Source organism: Equus quagga, chromosome 5 (genome assembly GCF_021613505.1).
Source record: "Equus quagga isolate Etosha38 chromosome 5, UCLA_HA_Equagga_1.0, whole genome shotgun sequence".
Classification (NCBI taxonomy): domain Eukaryota; kingdom Metazoa; phylum Chordata; class Mammalia; order Perissodactyla; family Equidae; genus Equus; species Equus quagga.
In genome coordinates this window covers 790,390-811,616 of record NC_060271.1, presented here as the reverse complement: position 1 = coordinate 811,616, position 21,227 = coordinate 790,390, and the positions used below count along the sequence as shown (strand labels likewise).

General features: G+C 46.4%; 1 protein-coding gene across 13 annotated transcripts in view; it reads left to right on the top strand.

Annotated features, from left to right (window-relative positions):
• The window catches only part of FGGY (FGGY carbohydrate kinase domain containing), a 378,028-nt gene that overhangs the window by 56,298 nt on the left and 300,503 nt on the right, over positions 1–21,227 (top strand). For all 13 annotated transcript variants that reach the window (XM_046663109.1, XM_046663101.1, XM_046663099.1 and 10 more), the window contains one exon: positions 7,177–7,265. In XM_046663109.1, the coding sequence (XP_046519065.1) occupies positions 7,177–7,265 (89 nt within the window). The remainder of the gene's footprint in view (positions 1–7,176; positions 7,266–21,227) is intronic.

The following is a 21,227-nucleotide window of genomic DNA, read 5'->3' as shown; positions in this document are numbered from 1 at the left end:
CATCTAAACAATTGAAGACCTGAATAGAACAAAAAGGCTGGTAAGACGGGACTCCCCCTGCCTGACTGCCTTGAGCTGGGACATCAGTCTTTGCCTGCTTCAGACTCGAACTGAAACATGGGCTCTTCTTGGGTCTCAAGCCTGTTGGCCTTCGGACTAGAATTTATACTGTCAGCTCTGCTAGTTCTCAGGCCTTCAGACTCAGACTGGAGCTTCTGGACGTCTAGCTTGCCAACTGCGGAACTTGGGACTTCTTCAGCCTCCATAAGTGTGTGAGCCAACCCTTGTGGTAAATCTCTTCATCTACATCTGTGTATGTGTGTGTGTGTGTGTGTGTGTGTGTGTATTTGCAGATATATGCAAATCTTCTATTGGTTCTCTTTCTTTGGAGAACCCTGACTAATAGAGAGTGGAGCAGTGGGAACCTCTTCATGAATTAATTTGCAGTTTAATTAGAAGGGTGATTGGATGTAAGGAATGAGAGAGAGAGAGAAGTAGAAGATGACTCCTTAGGTAACTGGATCGACTGACGTAGAAAATCAAGGAGGGGGAAACATCTGGGGAAAATGACAGTTCTGTTTTGGGCATGTGGAGTTAGAGGTGCAGCGGGTCGTCCAGGGGACACGTCTCGGAGGAGAGTTTGGAGTTGAGATCGGGCGATATTTAACTTGTGGTTGTTTGGAACCGCGGGAGGAATTGAGATTGCCCAGGCAGCATGTGAGCAGTGAGTTGAGTGAGGCAGCAATTCTGGGAACTTCCACATTTAACAGGTGACCAAGGAAAAGGAGCTCAAGAAGGTCAAGACAGAACAGCAGTGAGAAGGCATGATGGGATCCAGGAGAGGGCGGCGTTCTGGATGACTTCCTCTCGTCCCCACTGTCTGCTTTTTTTCACATCTGCCCACAGACCTTCTAACCCATTCCAAAGCCTGCTCTTCGTATGAGGACCCCTCCCTTCCTTCTTCCCTGCCCCCCGCCCATGGGCAGTGCCACCACGGGAAGTGTGCTGTCTAGTCAGCATGGCTTCTCTGCCTTCCTCCCAGCGCCTGTGCATTCTGGCTCCCGTTTGGGAGGCAGACGCCACAACTGGCAGCACTGGTCGTTGCAGGTCTGATCCAAGTCTGTCTTCCCACGCAACCTCGAGCAGTCCTGGTCCCTTTCTGGGTTTTAGTTTGTTAACCTGCAAGCTGAGGTTTATAGTTTCTTGCTTTCTCTGCCTTAGAGAATTCTGCAGATCAGATGAGATCATGCTTGTCAAAGTGCTTTGAAAAGTACGCAGCTCTGTGGCAGTGGTTAGAGTGGACCTTCTTGGCCTACCAGGCGCTCTGCATTGTTTCGTTTAGTTCTCACAGCGTCCTTTGAGGGGATGCTAGACTTATGCCAGTTGAGGAAACTGGGGCTTAGAGAAGTTGATTTGCCTAAAGCTGCACAGCTGGCAGGTGCTGAGGGCAGCGGTCACACTCGGGTCCGCCTGACTCCGGAGTTCTGAGCCCACACACCAGAGCCCTGATTTCCTGATGCGTGGGGCTGTCACCTTCCTGGGCAAAGTCAGCTTTGCTGACTAGGATCCGTTTTCATGGAAATGAGAACATTTTTATGTCTGGGAAATCAGCTCTAGTGTGGATTATAAGCGTACCTTTCTGTACAATAGTAGAACTTCGGGGGGGGGGGGGGGAATGCATGTATTTATCCAGTTCTGGAAAATTAAATAATTTAAATTATACAATGGAATTATCTCACTTTACAAAAAAATTCTATGAAGGAACCGTTAAACCCTCCTCTAGTGGGGTCATCGATCCTGTCGTTTCAGATTTTTGTTTCTGGGGGCCACCCTCAGCAGGAGCATAGATATCTATTCTGCTTGACCTGCCGGCTTCAGCTCAAATGTCTCTCCGTGAAGCCTCTTCTGGCCGCCCAGCCCCGAGCCCTTCCCGCTCTGAGCCCTGTCTGTGTTCCTCACTGCAGGCAGATATACGGCCACACACAAAATCCTGTGATAGCGTTATGGGGCTGACTCACCCAGCCTTGTATCAGGCTCATTACGTTATTGTCATACATCATCTTATTAATTACCTTTTCCTTTGCACACATCTTTCTCCAGCTTCACTGTAATTTTCTTTTAAAAGGATCTGACTTTAAATTTCTTTATACCTCCTGAAACTTTTTGCTTTTTTTTGGCCACGAGTTAGCTGGCGTTTGCCCTCCAGGAGGTTGTCATCTCGAGGTGAGTTTAGGCACGTGAATGTATAATTAGGGGACAGTAGGGCAGGGAGGGCTCCACTGAAAAGGCGACATTGGAGCTGGATGGATTCGAATGAAAGCTAGAAGTTTGATCATAGGAGAAGATGAGAAAGTCAGTCCAAGAGGAGGCGTGAGCCTCCACAGAGGCAGGAGATAGACAAGAGGCCACGCGTTTGGGGAAGTGGAAGAGATGAGAGGGGAGCCAGGCGGCGAGGGCAGGGGTGAGTCCAGAGTCGTCACCACAGTAACAGCCAAGTTGGGGGCAGGTTTAAGTGTCCTGAGAGCCATGCCGGGAGTTGGATGTGATTCCAGGCCATGAGGACTGCGGGGCCGTTGTAAATGAAGGAAGGCAATGGGAAGTTTGAGGTTTTTACAAGGACACCTGTCGTAGCACAAAGCTCTCGGCGTATCTGTCTGACTTGCAGCATCTCCAGTGTTTGGTCTTTTTCTCTGTGGATGGGAGTTGGAAACACAGTTGTTCCATTCCTTTGGGGAAGTTTCTGGTTAGGGATTATGGCCCACTCCACGTTTTCAGCATCGTTTTTCTTTTAAGAATGATGTTGAGGACTAAGTTTCTTCCTGAAACGCTGTTCCCCTCTGGCCTGTCAGCCTGTGCCCTAACTGGGAGCCTTGAACGAGGAGTGCGGGTAGGGGTTGCTTTTTTCTGGGCAGCTGTGCTGGGAGACAGCCTTGCCAGTATGTGAGCGCTCAGGCGGGATCATTTGTTGGGTGTGGGATTAGGGAGCTCTGTTCCCTCCCTTTTATTCAGTGCTCACAGCAGCTAGCCCGGTAGAATCCCTTTGCAATTAATAACAAAATTCTTGGCTGATCCCTTTTTGACGGGTCATCCCTACTTTCTCCTGCTCCTCCAAACCCTCGTGTCTTCCAACGTGCGTTGCACTATCAGCTTCATTTTCCCCACAAGTTCCCTCAGCATCTGGAAGCCCGCAGAGCTCTCATTGCCCCCCTGCACAGACACTGCAGTGAGAGGGGAGGGAGAAGCCCAGGTCCCTACCCGGGCTGGCTGTCGGCCGCTGCTGGGCCTTGAGCTTGGCGCACGGCTCTGCCTCCTGCCTCTGCTGAGACCTGCAGCTGTGTGCACTGTGAGCAGCAGCCCCCTCCCAGGAAACGCTGCTGTTTGATGAAGTAATAGATGTTTTAGAAAGATGATGCTCAGTGACATGAGCCAGACACAGAAGCACAAATCCTGTGTGATCCACTCACAGGAGGTCCCTAGTGGAGTCACAGCCACAGAGACAGAAAGTAGATGGGGGTCCAGGCACTGGGGGAGGGATGGGGAGTCAGTGTTTCATGGGGACAGAGCTTCAGTTTGGGAAGATGGAAAGTTCTGGATGGATGGTGAGGATGGCTGCACAACAGTGTGAATCTACTTAATGCCACGGAACTGTGTACTTAAAAAATGGTTAAGATGATTAAAAAAAAAAGTGAAAGTTGTTCTTTTTGGTTCTTTCAAGTCTGGGAGATTGCTTAGCTCAAAGGGCTGTTACTGGAATACAGAAGCCTTTATTGCCAAGTCATATTCCCCAAATCACTGCTGCTTTCTTTTTTTCTTGAAAAGACTAGTTTTTGTAAGTTGCTCGGTAACTGGAGAGTAGCCTTATCTCCTTCAGCACAGAGAGCGCCTAGCTTGAGCCGGACTCAGCTGCCACATGAGGACACAGAGCCACTGCGGACGTGTGCTGAGGACCTGCTCCGAGCTCTCTCTAACCCGCGTGCCATTTGTGCACAGAGGCTGTTATTAGGTACATAGAACAAAAGTGAGTTGCCCAGGATTGAAAGTGGAATCTCTGAAATTTTAAAGAATATGTAAAAAACAAAAAAGAGCATTTTGGAGGACTTTTCTGTGTGCGTGTGTGTGTGTTTTTTTCCTATAAAGAATAGCAATAGCTTCTATTATGATGCCTCCAAAGAGCTGACATCCACTCTGATGGGTCTGGGGGCCTCGAGATGGGGACTGCGCCCAGGGGAAGCGGGGAGGCTTGCTTCAGAGCTGGGAGCCCTGTGTGACCTTGGGCCAAGCCCTGTCATCCGGACCTCTGTTTCTACATCCTTAGTACGTGTCTGTTGTATATAGCCTACACCCTTCTGACCCCCTGAGAATCGAACAAGATGAGGCTCATGGAGCAGTGTTGTCTGCTGTGGAGGAATGCAAGAGGACAGTCACGGCCCTGACGCAGCCCAATGCTTACAAGAGTAGGAGTAATTCAGTAAGATTGAGGCCCTTGGCTGGGACTGTACTGGCTGGGGAGGGACAGGGACAGAGAGATTTTCCCACAGAACTGAATTAAAAATCCATCCACGGAGGCTAATATGCCCTTGGCTAGTCTGGCATTTGAGGACAAAGCACTTCTGAGTCGTGTAGCCCAACAGAAGAACAGCATGAGACCCTCACAGTTGTCTGTCAGCATCTCAAGGGGTCAGGCTTCTGGAAACATTCCCTCCCATCCAGGCAAGCTCTTTCCCCTTTCCCTTTGCTGGCTAATCTCCAGATGTTGCTTCTGTAGAGAAAGCAGGGGATACTGCTGTCTTCTCCTCCAAGACCACGTGCATTCTTAAGGATACCTCATACTTCTAATAAGATGTTGTTTCTGGTTTCTCATCCTATAGAGAAGCTGCACTGGGGTCCCTGGCTTTGAGGAATGAAGCTGGCGTGGTCTCAAGAAGAAAGGACTCTTCCCGCCTGCCTTGCGCCTCCTACCCCCACTCTTCTCTCTCTGGCAAGAGGCCTCAAGTTCTCCCTGAGACATTCTGCTTGGGTTACCTTGTCTGCAGGGGCTGTCTGTGTGGTACAGGCTGAAAGCTCGCGTTATGCAGGTCTTTAACGGGCATCTGCAGGATCTGACAGAAGCTGTTGTTTCCTGGGCTTGGGGAGATGGCTCAGCTTTGGTGTGCAGCAGGAGCTGTGCTGCTGTGGTCTGGCGGTGTGTTTCTGGAGACTCGCTGTGCATTCCTGGAGCCCTCACAAGGAGAGGCCTGTGCTCCTCCTCCCTGAGAGCTGATCACTGGACCACAGCGCCCATGGGACGGGGTCTGGGGACTAGCCAGAAGGCATACCAGGAGTTTGACTCATAGTTTCAAAGGCTACCCCTTTCTGATTGTGAGCTAGCGGTGTACAAGGATAATACTGGTTCACGGCTTTGTTAGGCATGTTTAATCAGCTTTAAGTTTTGTTTTGGTTAACATTAAGATGTATGGGCGTTCAAAGAGAAATTTAGCCCTTTCTAGATGTAAGCTCTCACCCAAAAAAACAACAACAACAGAAAATGGGCTTCACACTGCCTTTTACGTCTGAACCCTTCTGATACTGCCGTTGTTTTAGGGGACCCTGTAGCTGGGTTAATACTCAGTTTCACTGCTGTGCATAGATGTCTGTGTTCATACAGGCAGGAAGGAAAGAGGAAGAACTCATAACGTTTGAGGGCAAATGTAGGCAAAGGCCAGTTGTATGTCTGTAAAAGGGATGTGCTCACACCCAGGACTTCTGTGTTGCTCTCAGGAGCTGACACGCCGGGGCGCCCTGGGTAAGCTCTGCCCTGCTCCTCGCGTGGGAGGGTTTGTGGTGATCCTGAGCAGTTTGTCTGGCTGTCCAGCAAATATTTCCTGAGCGCCTGTGTGTCACCCACTGGCCTGTACTGGAATATGTCTTTCGTGGGACTTCTGTTTTGTTGCCCTTGGGTTCCAAAGATCCCTCGTGCTTATGGTACATTCCTTTTGTTCTAGCCTCTTGGGGGGCGAATTATGGAAACCAGGCCACGGAGAGTTGCCTGGATGGTAGGAAGCCCTTCTCGCTGCTGCTTCTGTCTGCTTTCTTTTTTTCTTGGTATAGTTCTTCTCCAGATACTTGGCAGAAAACGGCCACCTCACAGTTTCCGGTTTGTCTCACCTCCAGTTCCATTCACAAGCAGAAGCTACATGGCTCCACTGGGTTCTGATTCTGAGTTCCTGGGAGAAGGAACTGAGTGGCTCAGTTAGGTCACTTATCCATCCCTGTCCAGCTGAGTGTGTAAGGGGGCTGGAGTCCTGTGGTTTCTCCTCACAGCTGAGGGGACTCTTGTGTGGGGCAGGAGAGGGGACAGTCCTGGGATATCACAGTGCAAACTGACAAGGTCCTTGACCTCGTAGAGGTTACAGTCTGGCAGGAAAGAAAGACCTTACCCAAATAATTGCAGGCGGCATGGGTTGTCCGACAGCCGGACCTAACCTGAGTGGGGGATCCTGAAAGGCCTCCCCAGGGAAGGGCCGACAGGTCTAGCCAAAGCGGGCAGGGCAACGTGGACCCTGGGAGGAACAGGGTGGCAGGTGAGGAATGAAGGTTCCAGACTGAGGCGGCAGAGGAAGGGAAAAGCCCAGCGGCAAGAAAACGTCTGACCGCACTGGCAGTGTGGAAGAAGCTAATGTTTAAAACATTTACAAGAAGAGCTTGATTCTCTTGGGCTTTGATGGGAAGCTCTCTGAGGGCAGGGGCCATCTTTCCTGTTACCTTTGGAAACAGTTGGTGCAGGGAGAAGTTTACATGGCAGGACAGATTCCGTTTCACTGCGTAATTTCTTAGTGCATTTTCTTCCCAATTTATAGCTGTTCAGCTTTGAAATCTTATTATATGTCTTGAAGCATCTCCTTTCACCCTTCTCTGCGAAGATGGAGTGCATACCCTCATGGAGTACGATTTCTCCCCCTCCAGGTTGGCACAGAGGAATAAAAGGGAAATTATAGTCATTTTTGGAAGGATCAATAATTACCAATTTTTCTTTCCTATATAATATTGCTTTTATGTCATCCGTGTGCCCGGCCCCTGAACAGGTGTTTTATTGGGCATTTTTGGCTATGCTTCTGTTTTGAAAATTTTGAAACATTATTGAAAGAGGAGAGGGTAGAAGAACCCATAATTGACTCTAACATGTATTCAATTTGGCAGAACCTGAGGGAGACGTGCTGGGATAAGGCGGGGCATTTCTTCGATCTCCCAGACTTCTTGTCGTGGAAGGCAACAGGCGTCACAGCACGGTAGGTTAATCGCAAGGGGGATTTTCCGTGTGCTCATCCATGCTTGGGTGTTTGTATATGTTACTCTCTTACCTCGCTTTGACTGGACGCACTGTTGTACATCTGTGTGCAATTTTGCATACTTGAAACATCTGGAATCCGTCTTGCATGTCCACTACACATGGCCAAACACCGTTGTTCCTGCGAGGCCTGGAATGTGGGTATCCAAGGTGAGGACCGTTCATTAAAATGGGACACATTTGCAGGAGATGTGAATAGTCCGTCATGAAATGTGACCATTTTTCCAAAGGCTCTTTTTACGTAGTAAATAAAAGAAAAATTCTGGGGGGCCCCTAAAATTAAGGCAAGAGATAGGTTTTTCAAGGAAGCTGATTTTAACTGGATGGGTGTGTTATGAAGCTATTTTGCTTTTTATATCAATGTGCCTGAATCATCCCAGAGTATAGAGGTATGTGTGTTGAAGTTAACAACATTTTTCAATAAATTTTGAATGTTATAAATAAGTTTGTGCTCTGTGCCAGAAACAATTTAAAAAATACTCATTGAGCGTGAAATTGTGGCTGCTGTAGTTAACGGAATGGATGTGAACATGGATACAGATAGAGAGAGAGAGACATGTTGGAGGTGAAGGTAGCAAATCTGTTGTCACGTTGACCTCAGGTTTCAGGGGTGCTCACGGCGGCAGCAGGGTGGGGGGCCTTCACAGCTGAGAGCGAGGTAGAATCTGTATTGAACAGCCCCGTGAGGACGAGGGCCCCTTCCCAGAGGTCAGGTGCACCTGCGCAAACCTACGTATCTAGGGAGGCAGTCGTTGTATCTTAAAGTTCGCTCACTCAGGGAGGGCGAAATCCTCCCTATTCCCCTTTGTATTTAAACTCATGAGAAGCTGGGAAGAGGAGTACCGTTTTCCCCATGTTCTTCCTGCATACCTCGTTTTGTATGATTTGGACCTTTTTTTGTAGAGAGTTGATAAGAGTGTGAGAGTTCAGCAGCAAGAACTTCCAGAACGGAGATAGGAGAGGACGTGTTTCATAAGCAGGTCATTCTTCATGTCCGCTATCCTCCCCACCCACCAACAAAACGCTGGGATGGAAGGGATCCACACGCACAGAAGATGGCCTCAGCAGACCTCAGGGACTCACCCCTTGTTGGGGGAGAAGGCTCTGGAGGAGTGTCTGAACTTTACCCCAGAAGGTGCAATTGGTCACCCTTGTACTGTTATCACCAATGGAAAGGCCAGTGTGTGGGTGAGGGTCTCCTCTTGGGCTTTCCTCTTTTGGTGTGACATTAATTGTCTGGAGTTCTTTCTGGAAGACCTTTCTCTAGTATTTTTTCTTACCTTTGTGCAGTAGTAAAAGGAATATTTTGATCATTTTAGCCAAATGGACCTATTAGTCCAAGCAGTGCTGATGGTGTGGGTCTCGGCAATACCCCATGGGCTTGCATGGAGGAGGCCCTTCTCTTTGTCCTTGAGTGTTATTCACCCTGGGATATGGACTTCCTGGTTCTTTCTGATGGTGCTGGATAATCTGCACCCCCATTTCCTAGCGTCTGATGCCATAGGCAGACCCCAGGGAGCAGGCTTTGGGAACTGGCCCTGGCTCAGGCAGATGTAAATGCAGGGGCAGGCCCACCCATCGTGGAGTCACAGTTGTGTAACCCTGGGCATGTCCTTCCCTTCTTTGCATCTCACTCTTCTTATCTGGAAATTGAGGATCATGATGCCTACCTTGCAGACTTGTTGGGAGAGTCCTATTAAGGCAATTTTCCCAAACTAGCCTGATTATAGGAATCAGCTGAAATATTCTTATTCAAGCACACAGATCCCCAGGGCTTCCCATTTTAAGCTTACTGAATCAGACTGTGGGATACCTGGGGATTTGTATACTAACAAGTGCCCCAGAGGCTTATATGGTCAGCTAAGTTGGGACAGCATTGCCTAATAGCATATACATGAAAGCACTATGTGACTCTAAGGTGCTCCATACCTGTGAGAGGTTGGAAGTATTTTAAAAGGTCTAATGAATTTGGTGAATTTAAAAATGGAGAGCTTCTTCTTGGCCTATCAGATATGCTTGGGGGCTTCCATCCCGCCCATGAGAATCTCAGACCCTGAGGGAGCAGAAGTTTAATGCTCAGAAATGATTTCTTGGCTGTCCAGTCATCCCTGCCATTTTTTTCATCGGCTGTGACACTCATGAATCAGTCTGTTTTCATTAGTGCAGATATGTGACCCCCTCTGCCCCCCGGGAGCCCTTTGCCCCAGACCACAAGGGCCTTCAGAGGCTGCCCTTCCAGCTTCCCTCTCTTCTAGATCAGGGCCTGTGGACCTGGGCCGGGCACCGAGTTCCTCCTGCAGAGCTGGTCGGCCCCTCCTGGCACACTCATCTCTGACATCCATCTTTCTCTTCTCTTGTTTCCTCTTCTCCCAGTTCTTTCTCCCTTCTCTCTTTCAACCAGCATGATCAGGGTGAACACGTAACCCCTCTGAGCTTTTTTGATTGTAAAATTGGGATAAATTCTGCCTTTTCCATGGGGTTATTGTATGGACTGACTGAGTGATGTAACAGAAAAACTTCCAACACAGTGCTAAGAAATTTTTTAACGGAATTAGCTGTTTTGTTTAGTTCCCTTTCTCTATCGATTTGGCAAGGAGTCCTTGTACTAAGTTTCTGGCACCGTGGAAGGAGGGAAATCCTTGTAGTCAGACTGACTGGGTTCAGTGTCTTCACCATGCACTGTCTGCAAGAACCTGGAGCGAATTACCCTGAGGAGCCTCAGGGTCCTCACCTGGACGGCCTCTCAGGGTTATTGAGGGAGTCAGAAGTACTGAGGATGGAAAGTGTAGCACGTGGTAGTTAAACAATGCATAGTTATTTTAATGAAAAATCCCCATGCCTGTCCCCTCTTCTACAATAAGGAAGATAAGGGGCTGAACTAGGTGTGCCAGCGCCAAAAAACTAGGCAGTGGAACATGAACTTGGCATCCTCTGGGCTAAGGAGAGGCTCAGATTTGGTGTTTATTGGGCTCTTATTGTGATTGCTTTGAGAGGCTTTGGGGGAAATGAGTGCCAGAAAGGCTGGAGGGTGTTTTTTTCCTTCTGTTTCTCTTTTTATTATTCTAGTGGAGTCAAGGGTAAAAAGTGATTAGATTTCACCTTGTCTTAAAGCTCTCAGACTTGTTTTTGGCAGTGACAATGTGTAAGACGTCCTCCTCCGCCTCCTCCTCGTATCTGTTTTTCTCTCCTCCCCTCCTTTTTTATTTCCCTCATCCCTTTAGTTATTGTTCTTATCCTCTAAAATATGGCAGCTCCTCTTGTTTATCTAGGTCACTGAGAAAATCGCCACCTGGCCTGTGATTAATTTATAATTCAGCTCCATGCTTTTTATTAATTAATTAAAATACTTATTGCTGTTTTATTAATAATAATAATGTAATCATCATTTATCTAGTGCCTTCTCTATCTGTTCTAGGGATATTAACAAATGTGGACCCCGTTAGTGCTGAGAACCATCCGTTAAAGCAGGTGGTGTTATCACCATTTTGAAATTTAGGAACTAAAGCTGAACGCTTTAGTAATTTGTTACATTCTAGCCATTGAGTTGTTAACTATGCAGAAGTTTGGTAATATGAGAGACGGGAAGTCTGAAATTTGAATAATGAAATTTTGTATAATTAGATAAAAACATTCATAGATATAAATCCTCCCTCTAAAGAGCTTTGAGGTGACTGGTCATAGCAGAAGATTAGAACAGTGATTAAAATTTTAAGAAGTCACAATGGAGTGAAGATATGAATACAATAACTAAGGTGAAGCTAAGCGCTTCCTAGAAACTATAAGGCTCTTCATAATTACTAACAGGTTGGTTTTCAGGCTCCGTAGTGGCCAAAGCGAAGATTAGAACCTGATCAAGCCTGACGAAGTGAACAGGTAGGAACCTGACTGCTCTTCTTTCTAACGCTGGAGTCTGAGAGAAATTTCCCCTAGGTTATCCAGAGCTGGCAATAGTCTATAAATTGTTTAAAAGTTTGTCCTATTAAATTTAATTAGAATTTTGATTAGACTTTATTTTAAAACGGTTTTATATTCGCAGAAAAGTTGTGAAGACAGTACAGAGAGTCCCCATATACATGACACCCAGTTTCCCCTCATATTAACATCTTACGTTAGTATGGTATGTTTGTCACAATTGATGAATTAATAGTGATATATTATCATTAACTAAATACCATACTTTATTCAGATTTCTTTCGTTTTTACCTAATGGCCTTTTTCTGTTCCAGGATCCCATCCAGGATACCATATAATTTAGTCCTGACTCCTTAGGCTCTTCTTGGCTGTGACAGTTTCTCAGCTTTCTCTGTTTCTGGCGACCTTGACAGCTTTGAAGAGTAGTGGTCATGTCTACTGTAGCATGGCCCTCTAATGGAATTTGTCTGATGTTTTTCTCATGGTGAGACTTGGGTAGTATGTTTTTGGGAGGAGGACCACAGTCCCATTCTGTGATGAGCGCCATTCTCATATCTTCTATCAAGGGGACATACTATCTGTATGACTTATCACTGTTGATCCTGACCTTGCTCACCTGGAAGGTGTCATTTGTCAGGTTTTGCCACTGTGAGCGACTCTTCTCCCCCTTCTAGACTGTACTCTTGGGAAGAAAGTCATTATGCACAGCCCACGATTAAGGAGTAAGGAGGTATGCTTTACCTCCTTGAGAAAAGATTATCTACATACAGTATTTTGCATTATTCTGTTTGGGAGATTTATCTATTCTCCATTCACGTATTTTTATTGTTTTGAACTAAGAGAAATTGATGACCAAGCTCCATATATGCAAGAGACACTTTAGTAAGTTTGGTTCAGAAGTTCCATGTTAGAATTTCTCAGACTTTTCTATGGTATATGGGAAAACAGGGCTGAATTTCTAGAACCTCAAGTTTATTTTTCCCTTGTATTTCTTTTTTTTCCTTTCTCCCCAAAGCCCCCCAGTACACAGCTGTATATTCTAGTTGTAGGTCCTTCTGTTTGTGCTAAGTGGGACGCCGCCTCAGCGTGGCTTGATGAGAGGTGCTGGGTCCGCACCCAGGATCCGAACCTGCGAAACCCTGGGCCGCTGGAGTGGAGCGTGTGAACTTAACCACTTGGCCATGGGCCCAGCCCCTCCCTTATATTTCCTTATATGATATGTTTATTTATTTTCCCTTCCCTCTCCCCTCCACTGCCGTGTACAATCCTGTGTATGTTGTCAGTAAATATTCTGTCTTCTACTTTAAAGAGCTGAATTTATGGTTTTAGGAACTGTAATTCCTTTTAAAGTCGTAGTTATTTTCCTGATTTGCATGATTCTGTGTTCTGCACTTATAAAGGATATTATTGTACTGTTATTTTTCTTGTGGTTATTTGCTGATCTGTCAGAAGATTATGATTGGGCCATGAATCCAGATCTATAGTCATTTTCCAAACATAATCTTCAGTATCTCCAAAGTAGTATCGTTATTTAGACTCTTATTCGACTGTTTTTTCATTTTTTAAATTGTAAGTCTACTTTATACAACTTACTTTTTTCTTAATCTATTATTGTATTTTCCTTATCACTATTATCTGAAAATGTTTTTGATACTTGTATAATATTCTATCCTATGTCAATAGAATATGTCTTTGTCAATTTTGCCAAGTTTTTAGGCTTAAAATGGTATCTTATTTTATTTGCATTTTTTGATTATTAAATGCAATTAATTTTTTATATTTACCAACTACTTATTTTATTAATTTATGTCAATTGATGGCAATTACTAATTGTGTCAATGAGTATTACATATGTCAACTACATATTCATGTCAATTACTAGTATTTTTATTGGGATTTCAGTGTTTTCTTAAATACTGGTGAGAACTCATTATTGTTGGTTTTTTTTGCTTTAGTATTTTTCCCCAGGTTATTTTTGAAAAAATTTTAACCCTACAGAAAAGTTGAGAGAATGGTACACTGAGCACCATCTCTTTTGCCTGTATTCATCAGTTATCATTTTACATTTGTGCTCTCCAGTGTCCTCTCCATCCACCTGTATCTGACATGCATATGTGTGTTTCTTTTGCTGAATCATTTGTAAATGAGTTGCAACACCACATCCCTCCCTCCTAGATTCTGTAACACAATCACCCGAGAATGCTGACATTCTCCTGCAGAACCAGAGTGCGTTATCACACTTAGGACAATTAACGTTAATCCTCATTATTTAAACTCCTAACAGATGCCCCTATTGTTCAGGGTTCAAAGTGCCCCTCACTCTTTCTTGCCATAGGAGTTCTGACTGAGGGAGACTATATACAAAGTGTATTAGCTAAATGAAGAATGGAAAACTACCTCATTATCATAGGAAATCTTCTCTCACCTCTAATGTCCAGAGCTTCTGGCGTACTGGATGGATAACGCAGCTCAGAGGGGGCTCAGCCAGCATCTGCATGTTCAGGTGTATATGCACATATATGGGGGAGGGAAGACCAGAGTTGTCAAGCAGATATCAAGTCAAGTAACTGAGTCGGCAACGTGGATGCAGACCCTGCTCAGGTGTGCTTACCTGAAGCCAAGGCACACTGGTTGCCCCAAGGCATAGAAAGTGAAGGAGTGGACTCGATATTCTAGGCATGACTTATCACCTTGTCTTTAACACAATGACCCTGAAAACGTGGCGTAATGTATTCCAGTCTGTCAATGTTCGGGTGAATTTTCCTTACCCCCTTGGAGAAACTTAAGTAGGGGAATGGGGTGCCGAGTCCGCTGTGCTTCCTCTGGCTCTGCTCTGAGGGAGAGAGCAGGTGTGGCAGTGTCATCTCCCTAAGGGCCAAGGCAGCATCGTGGCGAGCAGAGGGGAGAAGCTTCCGCTCCGGTACCGCCCCTGGGGGCTCCTCAGAGTCCCCAGAGCACTTGGCCTTTCTCAGTTGCATGTCTGAGATAAGACTTGATTTTTTTAAAAAACCACTTCATTGAAATATAATTCATGTACTGTACAATTTGCCTATTTAAAGTATACAGTTAAGTAGTTTCGATATATTATTAATGTTTACAAATTGTAGTAAAATATATGTAGCATAAAATTTACTATTTTAACTGTTTTTAAGTTACAGTGCAGTGCAGTGGCCTCCATTACATTCACAGTGTGGAATGACTGTCACCACTGTCTATTTCCAGAATTTATTCATCCCTCCAAACAGAAACTGCAACCACTGAGCAACAATCCCCATGCCTGCCCTCCCCAGGCCCCCCATTAACCTCTAATCTGCTTTCTGTCTCTGTGAATTTGCCTGTTCTAGGCATCTCAGGCAAGTAGGATCCTAGAGCATTTGTCCTTTTGTGTCTGTCATAGTTCACATGCATAATGTCCTCAAGATTCATCCATGTTGTAGCATGTGTCAGGACTTCCTTCCTTTTTATGGCTGAATGATATTCCACCATGTGCATATACTACATCTTGCTTTTCCATTCTCCTGTTGGTGGACCCAGGCTGGACACTTGGGTTGTTTCTTTCTTTTGGCTACTATGAATAATGCTGCAAATCTTTCAAATGAAAGTAAAATGGATTGCATTTAGATCATCCTAGAAGTAACATTTTTTGGCCAGACCTTGGTTGAAACTTGATAAGGATTCCCCAGGTAGTTTCATAAAATCAAAGAGTTCTGGAAAAAAAAAATTACAGTTATTCCTGATGCTTGATGCTAAAGCTCTGTGGTTTGCATTGTCTTGTGGTTGCACTGAAGGGTGGTCTCTCGGAACGATGGTGTGAAACGGTTCTTCTAGGTTCTTTGAAGAACGCTTCAGCCATCCTCTCACGTCAGCTTATTTTTACTGTATTTAATAGTGCTGAGAAATGGCCTATAAGTATTAGATTTCCTTTACCCTTATTTTTGGAAAAGAAGAATGCTTTCACTCTTTATGGAAGAAATATGATCCTTATCTCTTCACTGATGAATAATAGGAATAGAAATAATAGAAAATTCAAAATAGCCATGTCTTCAACACACAAGGGTTCGTTGTCTCCCATAAATAATCTAGATGCGTGGAGTCTTGGGCTACTGTGATGGCCCCTGAAGTCATCAAGGACACTAGTTCTTTTGACATTTTTACTTTGCCATCTTCAGCCCTGACTTCTGTTCTCAGGGTCATCTCATGGTCCAAGATGGCTGCTGGAGTCTCAGGTATGAAGTCCACATTCCACATAGCGGGAAGAAGGAAGGTGGGGGAAGTGCGTAAAAAAGATGTGCCACATATCTGATCAGCCTTTTTTAAACACCGTCTTCGAAGATCTACATCATACTTCAGCTCACGTATCGTTGGCCAACACTTAGGTTTATGGTCCCATCTAGCTAGAATGGACACTCGGCAAAATAGGGCTTTAGCTGGATGTGTTGCTCTCTGAATAAAATTGTATTTCTCTTACTACTGAAGAAAAGAGGGAAAATTAATTTGGGGCAGGTAAAAAGACAATCACAAAATTGTAATTTCTCCGTCAATTACTTTGGCCAGTATGCCAGATGCCGATTTGTAATCCTCCTGTGATAATGACGGGATGGCGGGTAAGCGTGGGGAGCGTCATGCAGGAGGAGTTGTAGAGTGTGAGCAACTGTAGCTCACAATTCTGTCCTTTGTTCACTCACCCCTTGGCTTGTTCCTTGCTCATGTGTTAATAGAGCACCTCAGGGGTGCCCTTTTCTAATCTGGCAGGAGTAGGTCACACTTGTTTAACTGTCACATCCGGATGAGGGCAGGAGCCGGATACCCCTTAGCTCTCAGTTTTGCTCTGCCTCTTCTCAGCTGGGAGAACTGGGGCAGGTCACCCTGTCCCTCTCAGTCCCAGTTTCCTCCCGTGGTTGAAGGAGGACAGATCGACGTGGGTTTGCTCTGTGGAGACGATGGAGCCCCGTGGGTTGCGCCTCGGATGAGCCTTGGCTGTGTGGTTGTGTGCAGGAAGTCTGCCTCTGTTTTTCCTGCCCTTTAGTCTTTAATTTTTATTTCTTTTTATTTAAAAATTTTAAGGTGAACCTAAAATTCAGTGACCCGCTTGGGAGTGGAGTGTGGAGGATGGGCCATTTAGAAACCAGATAACCTGTTTGACAGCCTTTCTCCCCCATTACGGGGTTTTGTCTTGGCTTCCTGTGGATGTGATCAGTGAGTCGCAAAGTGTGAGTGTATCTCAGAAGGTCTCAGAGCTGGTGTGCGTGTGAGGAAATGGGTTGGTGCCGGGAGGCCACAGGCCAGCCAGTATCCGGAGGCTGAATGTCCAGAGAGGGCAGGAGAGAGCGGAATATTTCGAGCCAGTCAGGGGGCAGGAGGGGGAACGAAGTGTTACTATCAGGGCTTCGTGTGCCTCCCTCTCGGAGGGTCCGAATCCAGGCACGGACTCCTCGACTGGGCGTGCTCCTGCTGCCCTGCGCTGGAGCTGCGCTCTCAGACCCCTGCTGTCCTCCTGCGTCTGCTGCACCCAGGCCAAGTCTGGGGAAGGCTGAGCTTTCTTCCTTTTCATCAGCAGAGAAATCTGGATGGAAAAGGTTAAAAATACCTACCTTTGCCCTTTGGGACAGTGGGGGTCACAATGTGTGACCTGGGTGGTTATGATACATACCTTCGTCAAGAACCACCAGTCTGAATGTGTTCCCTTTCTATATGTGTTTTCAGATTTCTGCTGTGTACATCTAGACATGAATTTTGTATGCTTGAAAGATGATAGCCAGTATGACTGTAATTTTCCAGCTGAGCAGCAATATAACTTTTCCTTTACTTAACAATTTTCTCCTAGACCTTGAATCACTTTTAGAATTTAATCCCATTTGCTCTTGCAATATGGTAAAGTGGAACCATCTCTGAATATGGTTCCTCATTTACAAATAGTATGTTCTCTGTTGAAAATGTTTTGAAACTGTAAAAGTGCTAAGAAAGTTAAGGACATCTCATTTTCCAGGTGACATGACTGAATCCCAGAAGGGTCTCACTCTGAGGGTGAAACTAGTGGGTAGAGTAGGAGTTAGACTTTAAGGGGACCTTCCCCACATGGTACCGCGTTCCAAGATCCTTTGCTCTGACCAGAGAAGGCCTCTCTCGGGATGGATGGGCGCGCCAGGCTCGTGGACTCTCAGATGAGCGTCCTCTGCAGGGCGGCGGCCTCTGCCGGTGGACTCTCGTGTGAACTAGTTGTTGGGCCTTTTGAATAGGCTGTGTCTGTGTGATTCTGGACAGCCTCTAGCTTTCAGTCAATCTGATCAACGGATGAGCACTCAGTCTTGGAGCCCATGGCACCGGCAGGGCTGTGAGGGCTTGGTGTCCAGGACCTACCTCTCAAGGAGCACGAGGGGGCGTGGTTGGAAACTCGGAGACTTGTGTCTTGTCCAGCCAGGTCGCCACGGGCCCCATCACTTGCCTTCTTCATTTGCGTGATTCACTGGTTGCGTTGGTGGCCCACGTGGCTCCCACAGGGACTCAAGTCCTGTGTCTGTGCAACGCAGCAGTTTTGACTAAAGTCTCTCTTTGGCTTCTTTCTTGAAACTCATTCCTTTGAAAAGTGTTGCTGAAGCTAGATCTTGAATCCAGCCTTTGGAGGGGATTCATGTTGAAGGCCGCGCTCTTTCCTTCTCTGTTTCTCTTCTTCGATTCAGTTTCTTTTTTTAATATACTTCCCTTTTTTCTTGTTTTTTTAATTTTTCTTTCTTCCTCCCTTTCAATTATTGTCAAAGGCCTTTGAAGAGAATACTTAAATGTTATTAAGAGATTGCTGTCAGGGAGCCCTTTGTTCCCAAGTCATTTAGAAGATTGCTTTTCCTTTTGTTAAATACAAAAAATTGCCAACCTGTATCGTAAAAATGTGCCAAAACCCACATTCACCAGTAAAAATTGTCGGCTCTCATTATTGCCCAGATATTATTCTTTTCAAAAACTGAGCGCTCTCCCTAGGCTTTCTAAACAATCTTCAGTTCATTCGTCTTCCTAGTTTCGTTACGTTTTGAACCTCTCTGGGTCTATATAGAGTGGCAGCCTGTCTTTAAAAATTAATGGGTTCCAAATGCCATTCAAACCTGTTTCTGCCCTCGACCTCCCACTCCCCCCTCCAGCCCTGCCTGTGAGGAGCCGCATATTCTCTATAAATATTGAGCTGGAGATAGTTTCTAAAGGGCTGTTTGGACTTTTAATTAACACTGACAGCCAGTCTGCTTGGGATTCTGCTCCGCCGTCTCCATGGAAAAGTCAGGCAGGTCAGCACGGAGAGAGGGGCAGGAGGCCCTGCAGTGGATGTGTTCCTGGCGGCTGGCCCTAGAGACGCTGAACTCCGAGCCAACCATGAAGTCATGCTGGATTTAAGGAGTCTTGCTAATCCATGGCAATGTGTCTTAATTTGACAAAGTAAAGGCCGCCCGATAAGCAACCCTAATGCAAGTTCTGTGACCCTGGGGTGTTTGTAAGTTAGACTGCGATGTGGAAGAATGGGCTCCTTTCTTCTGTTTACTCTCTTTCCCACCCCAGCCCCCTCGTCTCTTTCTCTCTCTTACTTACTTTGGCCCGATTCAGCCCTGCAGTCTGGCCCTGCAGTGGCTTGCTGTGAAATTTGAGAAACATATGTAGTTTTCTATTTCAGGAAAATGATCTCAGGGATTGAATGTTTTTTCTTGGCTGTTAAGCTCTGATCTTGCCCAGAGTGGTTTTTTGATGATGGGAAAGAGGCTTCAAAGTGCTTTTTATCAGAATTTTATGTAATAAAACTTAAGGCTTGGTTTCTTTAGCTCCCCCCACCCAGCCCACGACACAGTATCAGCCATTCTCTCAGAAGTGGGAAGAAGTGCACATTGTTCATGTTACAATCGATTCATTGCTGCTGGTACACACACATACAAAAATGGCCTCTGTGTCCGTCCTTCACAAGAGCTGTTTTAAATGTCATTCAGTGGAGGACCAGGGGTCTGCATAGTGTTGCCCATAAAGGAGGAGACCTGTGGGGAGAAGTCTGCCTTTGTTTGCCTTGGAAGGGCCAGGAGTCTTCTTTGTTCTTGAGGTGAGTGCCAACAGTGGGCCCGGTGCCCTGTCAACCAGACTTCACTGGCCCAGCCTCGAAAAGGATGTGTACACCAGCCTCGCCCTGGCCTGTCGAGAGGAGGGCTGAGGGGGGCCAGGACAGTGGCCCCAGCGAGGCTGGCGTGGGCACTGGTTGCGAGCCGGACAGTCAGGAGGCAGGCTCATGGTGTTTCCAGTTAGGCCCAGTCCACCCCATCTGAGGGCCTGCAGCAGGCTGAGGCACGGCTCTGGCCCTTGGGGGCCTCTCCTTCGTGGTAGAGAAGGCCCCTGGGCCTGTGGTTGTCCACTCTCACGAGCTTCCTGAGATGGCAGCATGTCTGTTTTCATCCTTCTATCCAGGGAGTGCTTGCTGAACTCATTGGAAAATGGTCTGTGCTCTGATGGAGGTCTCCAAGGATATGCTGGGGTATAGAGAAGGGACCTGGCTACCTAGCCTAGACTTGGGGTGGGGGAGGGGGAAGGAGGAGGAGAAAGCGTGGGAGAGGCATAGCCGGGGGTAGGGAGCTGACCTTCCTGGGCAGCATGCATGTTATCCTATTAGATCTTTACAGGGGGTCATTTTTACAGATGAGGAAACCAAAACTCAGAAAGGTCAAGAAACATATTCAAGATCACACAGCCACTAAAGGGCAGAGGCTGGACCCGAACCTAGATTTGCATGGTCCCAAAGCTGTACCCCTTGCTGGGGCCCATCTTTCTAGCAGAGGAGAAAGGATGAAAACCCTAGTTCCTCCTACGCTGCTCTAGGCTCCACCTCTGGTTTGGTCTGTAGGTAGACTGACCACCTCTCTCTGGCCCTGAGATCTGCTCTTGTCGAAATGGCTTGGAAGAGTTTAAGAGACTTTCAAGCAGCGGAGGAGGTGGGCTTCCCATGAATGGGACGCAGTGAGGCCTAAGCTTCGGTCCCCCTCACTCGCATGGGCCCTTGTGAGTGCTGGTAGTTGCTGGAAGTTATAGAATGTTCCAGGTGGGGAGGGGTTGCAATCAGAAAGCATTTCTATGTAAGCTTGTCTGATCTCAGAAAAAAGGGACCTAAATCCTCAAAGCTCCAATTATTTGTTTTAATTTTTTTCTTATTGTGAATATTCATTGTTGCACCTGATTTTATTTTCACAATTTTGTACTCCCTTTTCTTAAGGGATCCTCAGATAAAAGCTTCAGGCCCTACAAAACCTGCATTTGCCCTGAGAAGTGCTGTGAGAGCTTCCTTCATGGAGGAAGGAGCATGAACTGAAGGGTGAGCCATTGAGTTTGGGCTTGAGGATGACGTGCCAGCCCGGGATTTACTTTGTGACCTTGAGCAAGTTACTTATCCTTTCTGCACTTCATTTCCTCATTTTACCTCATGGGCTTGTTATGGGGGTTGAAAGAGTTCGTGTGTGTAAAGCTTGTAGGACAGTGTTCTAAGGACTCAAAAAACATTAGCACTCTGGAGCTGTGGTTATTATTTGTTACTGGTGTGTGAGGCCCAAGTAGATGGAGCTTCCTACCAGCGGTGGCCATTAAAACATTGCCCTTCTGAAGGGTATAGTGCAAGGACAGCTTGAGACTTCCATTAAAAAGCCCACAGACTATCCCTTTATACAAGTATTTCCTTACCGTCTTTGACCATCATCCAAATGGCTTCAAATAGATTTTCCTTTGGAAGCTGGTGGTATTTTCACAGAACTGAGGCGTGAGCTGTCTTCACGTCCTGCCACCGACGTTCTTGCTCCCTGGGTGAGCAGGCCTTTGCGTGGCTTCTTGCCTCGACAGGCGCTGTTTCCTCCCTCTAGAACGTCCTCGCGCCCCTCTGCTGCTTGCGGCACCGTTGCTCGTCCTTCAGAACCCCATGTAAATGTTGTGTTGCTGGTGAAGCCCCTCAGACTCCTGGAGCAGTTACACCCTCCCTGGCCGTTGTTCTTGT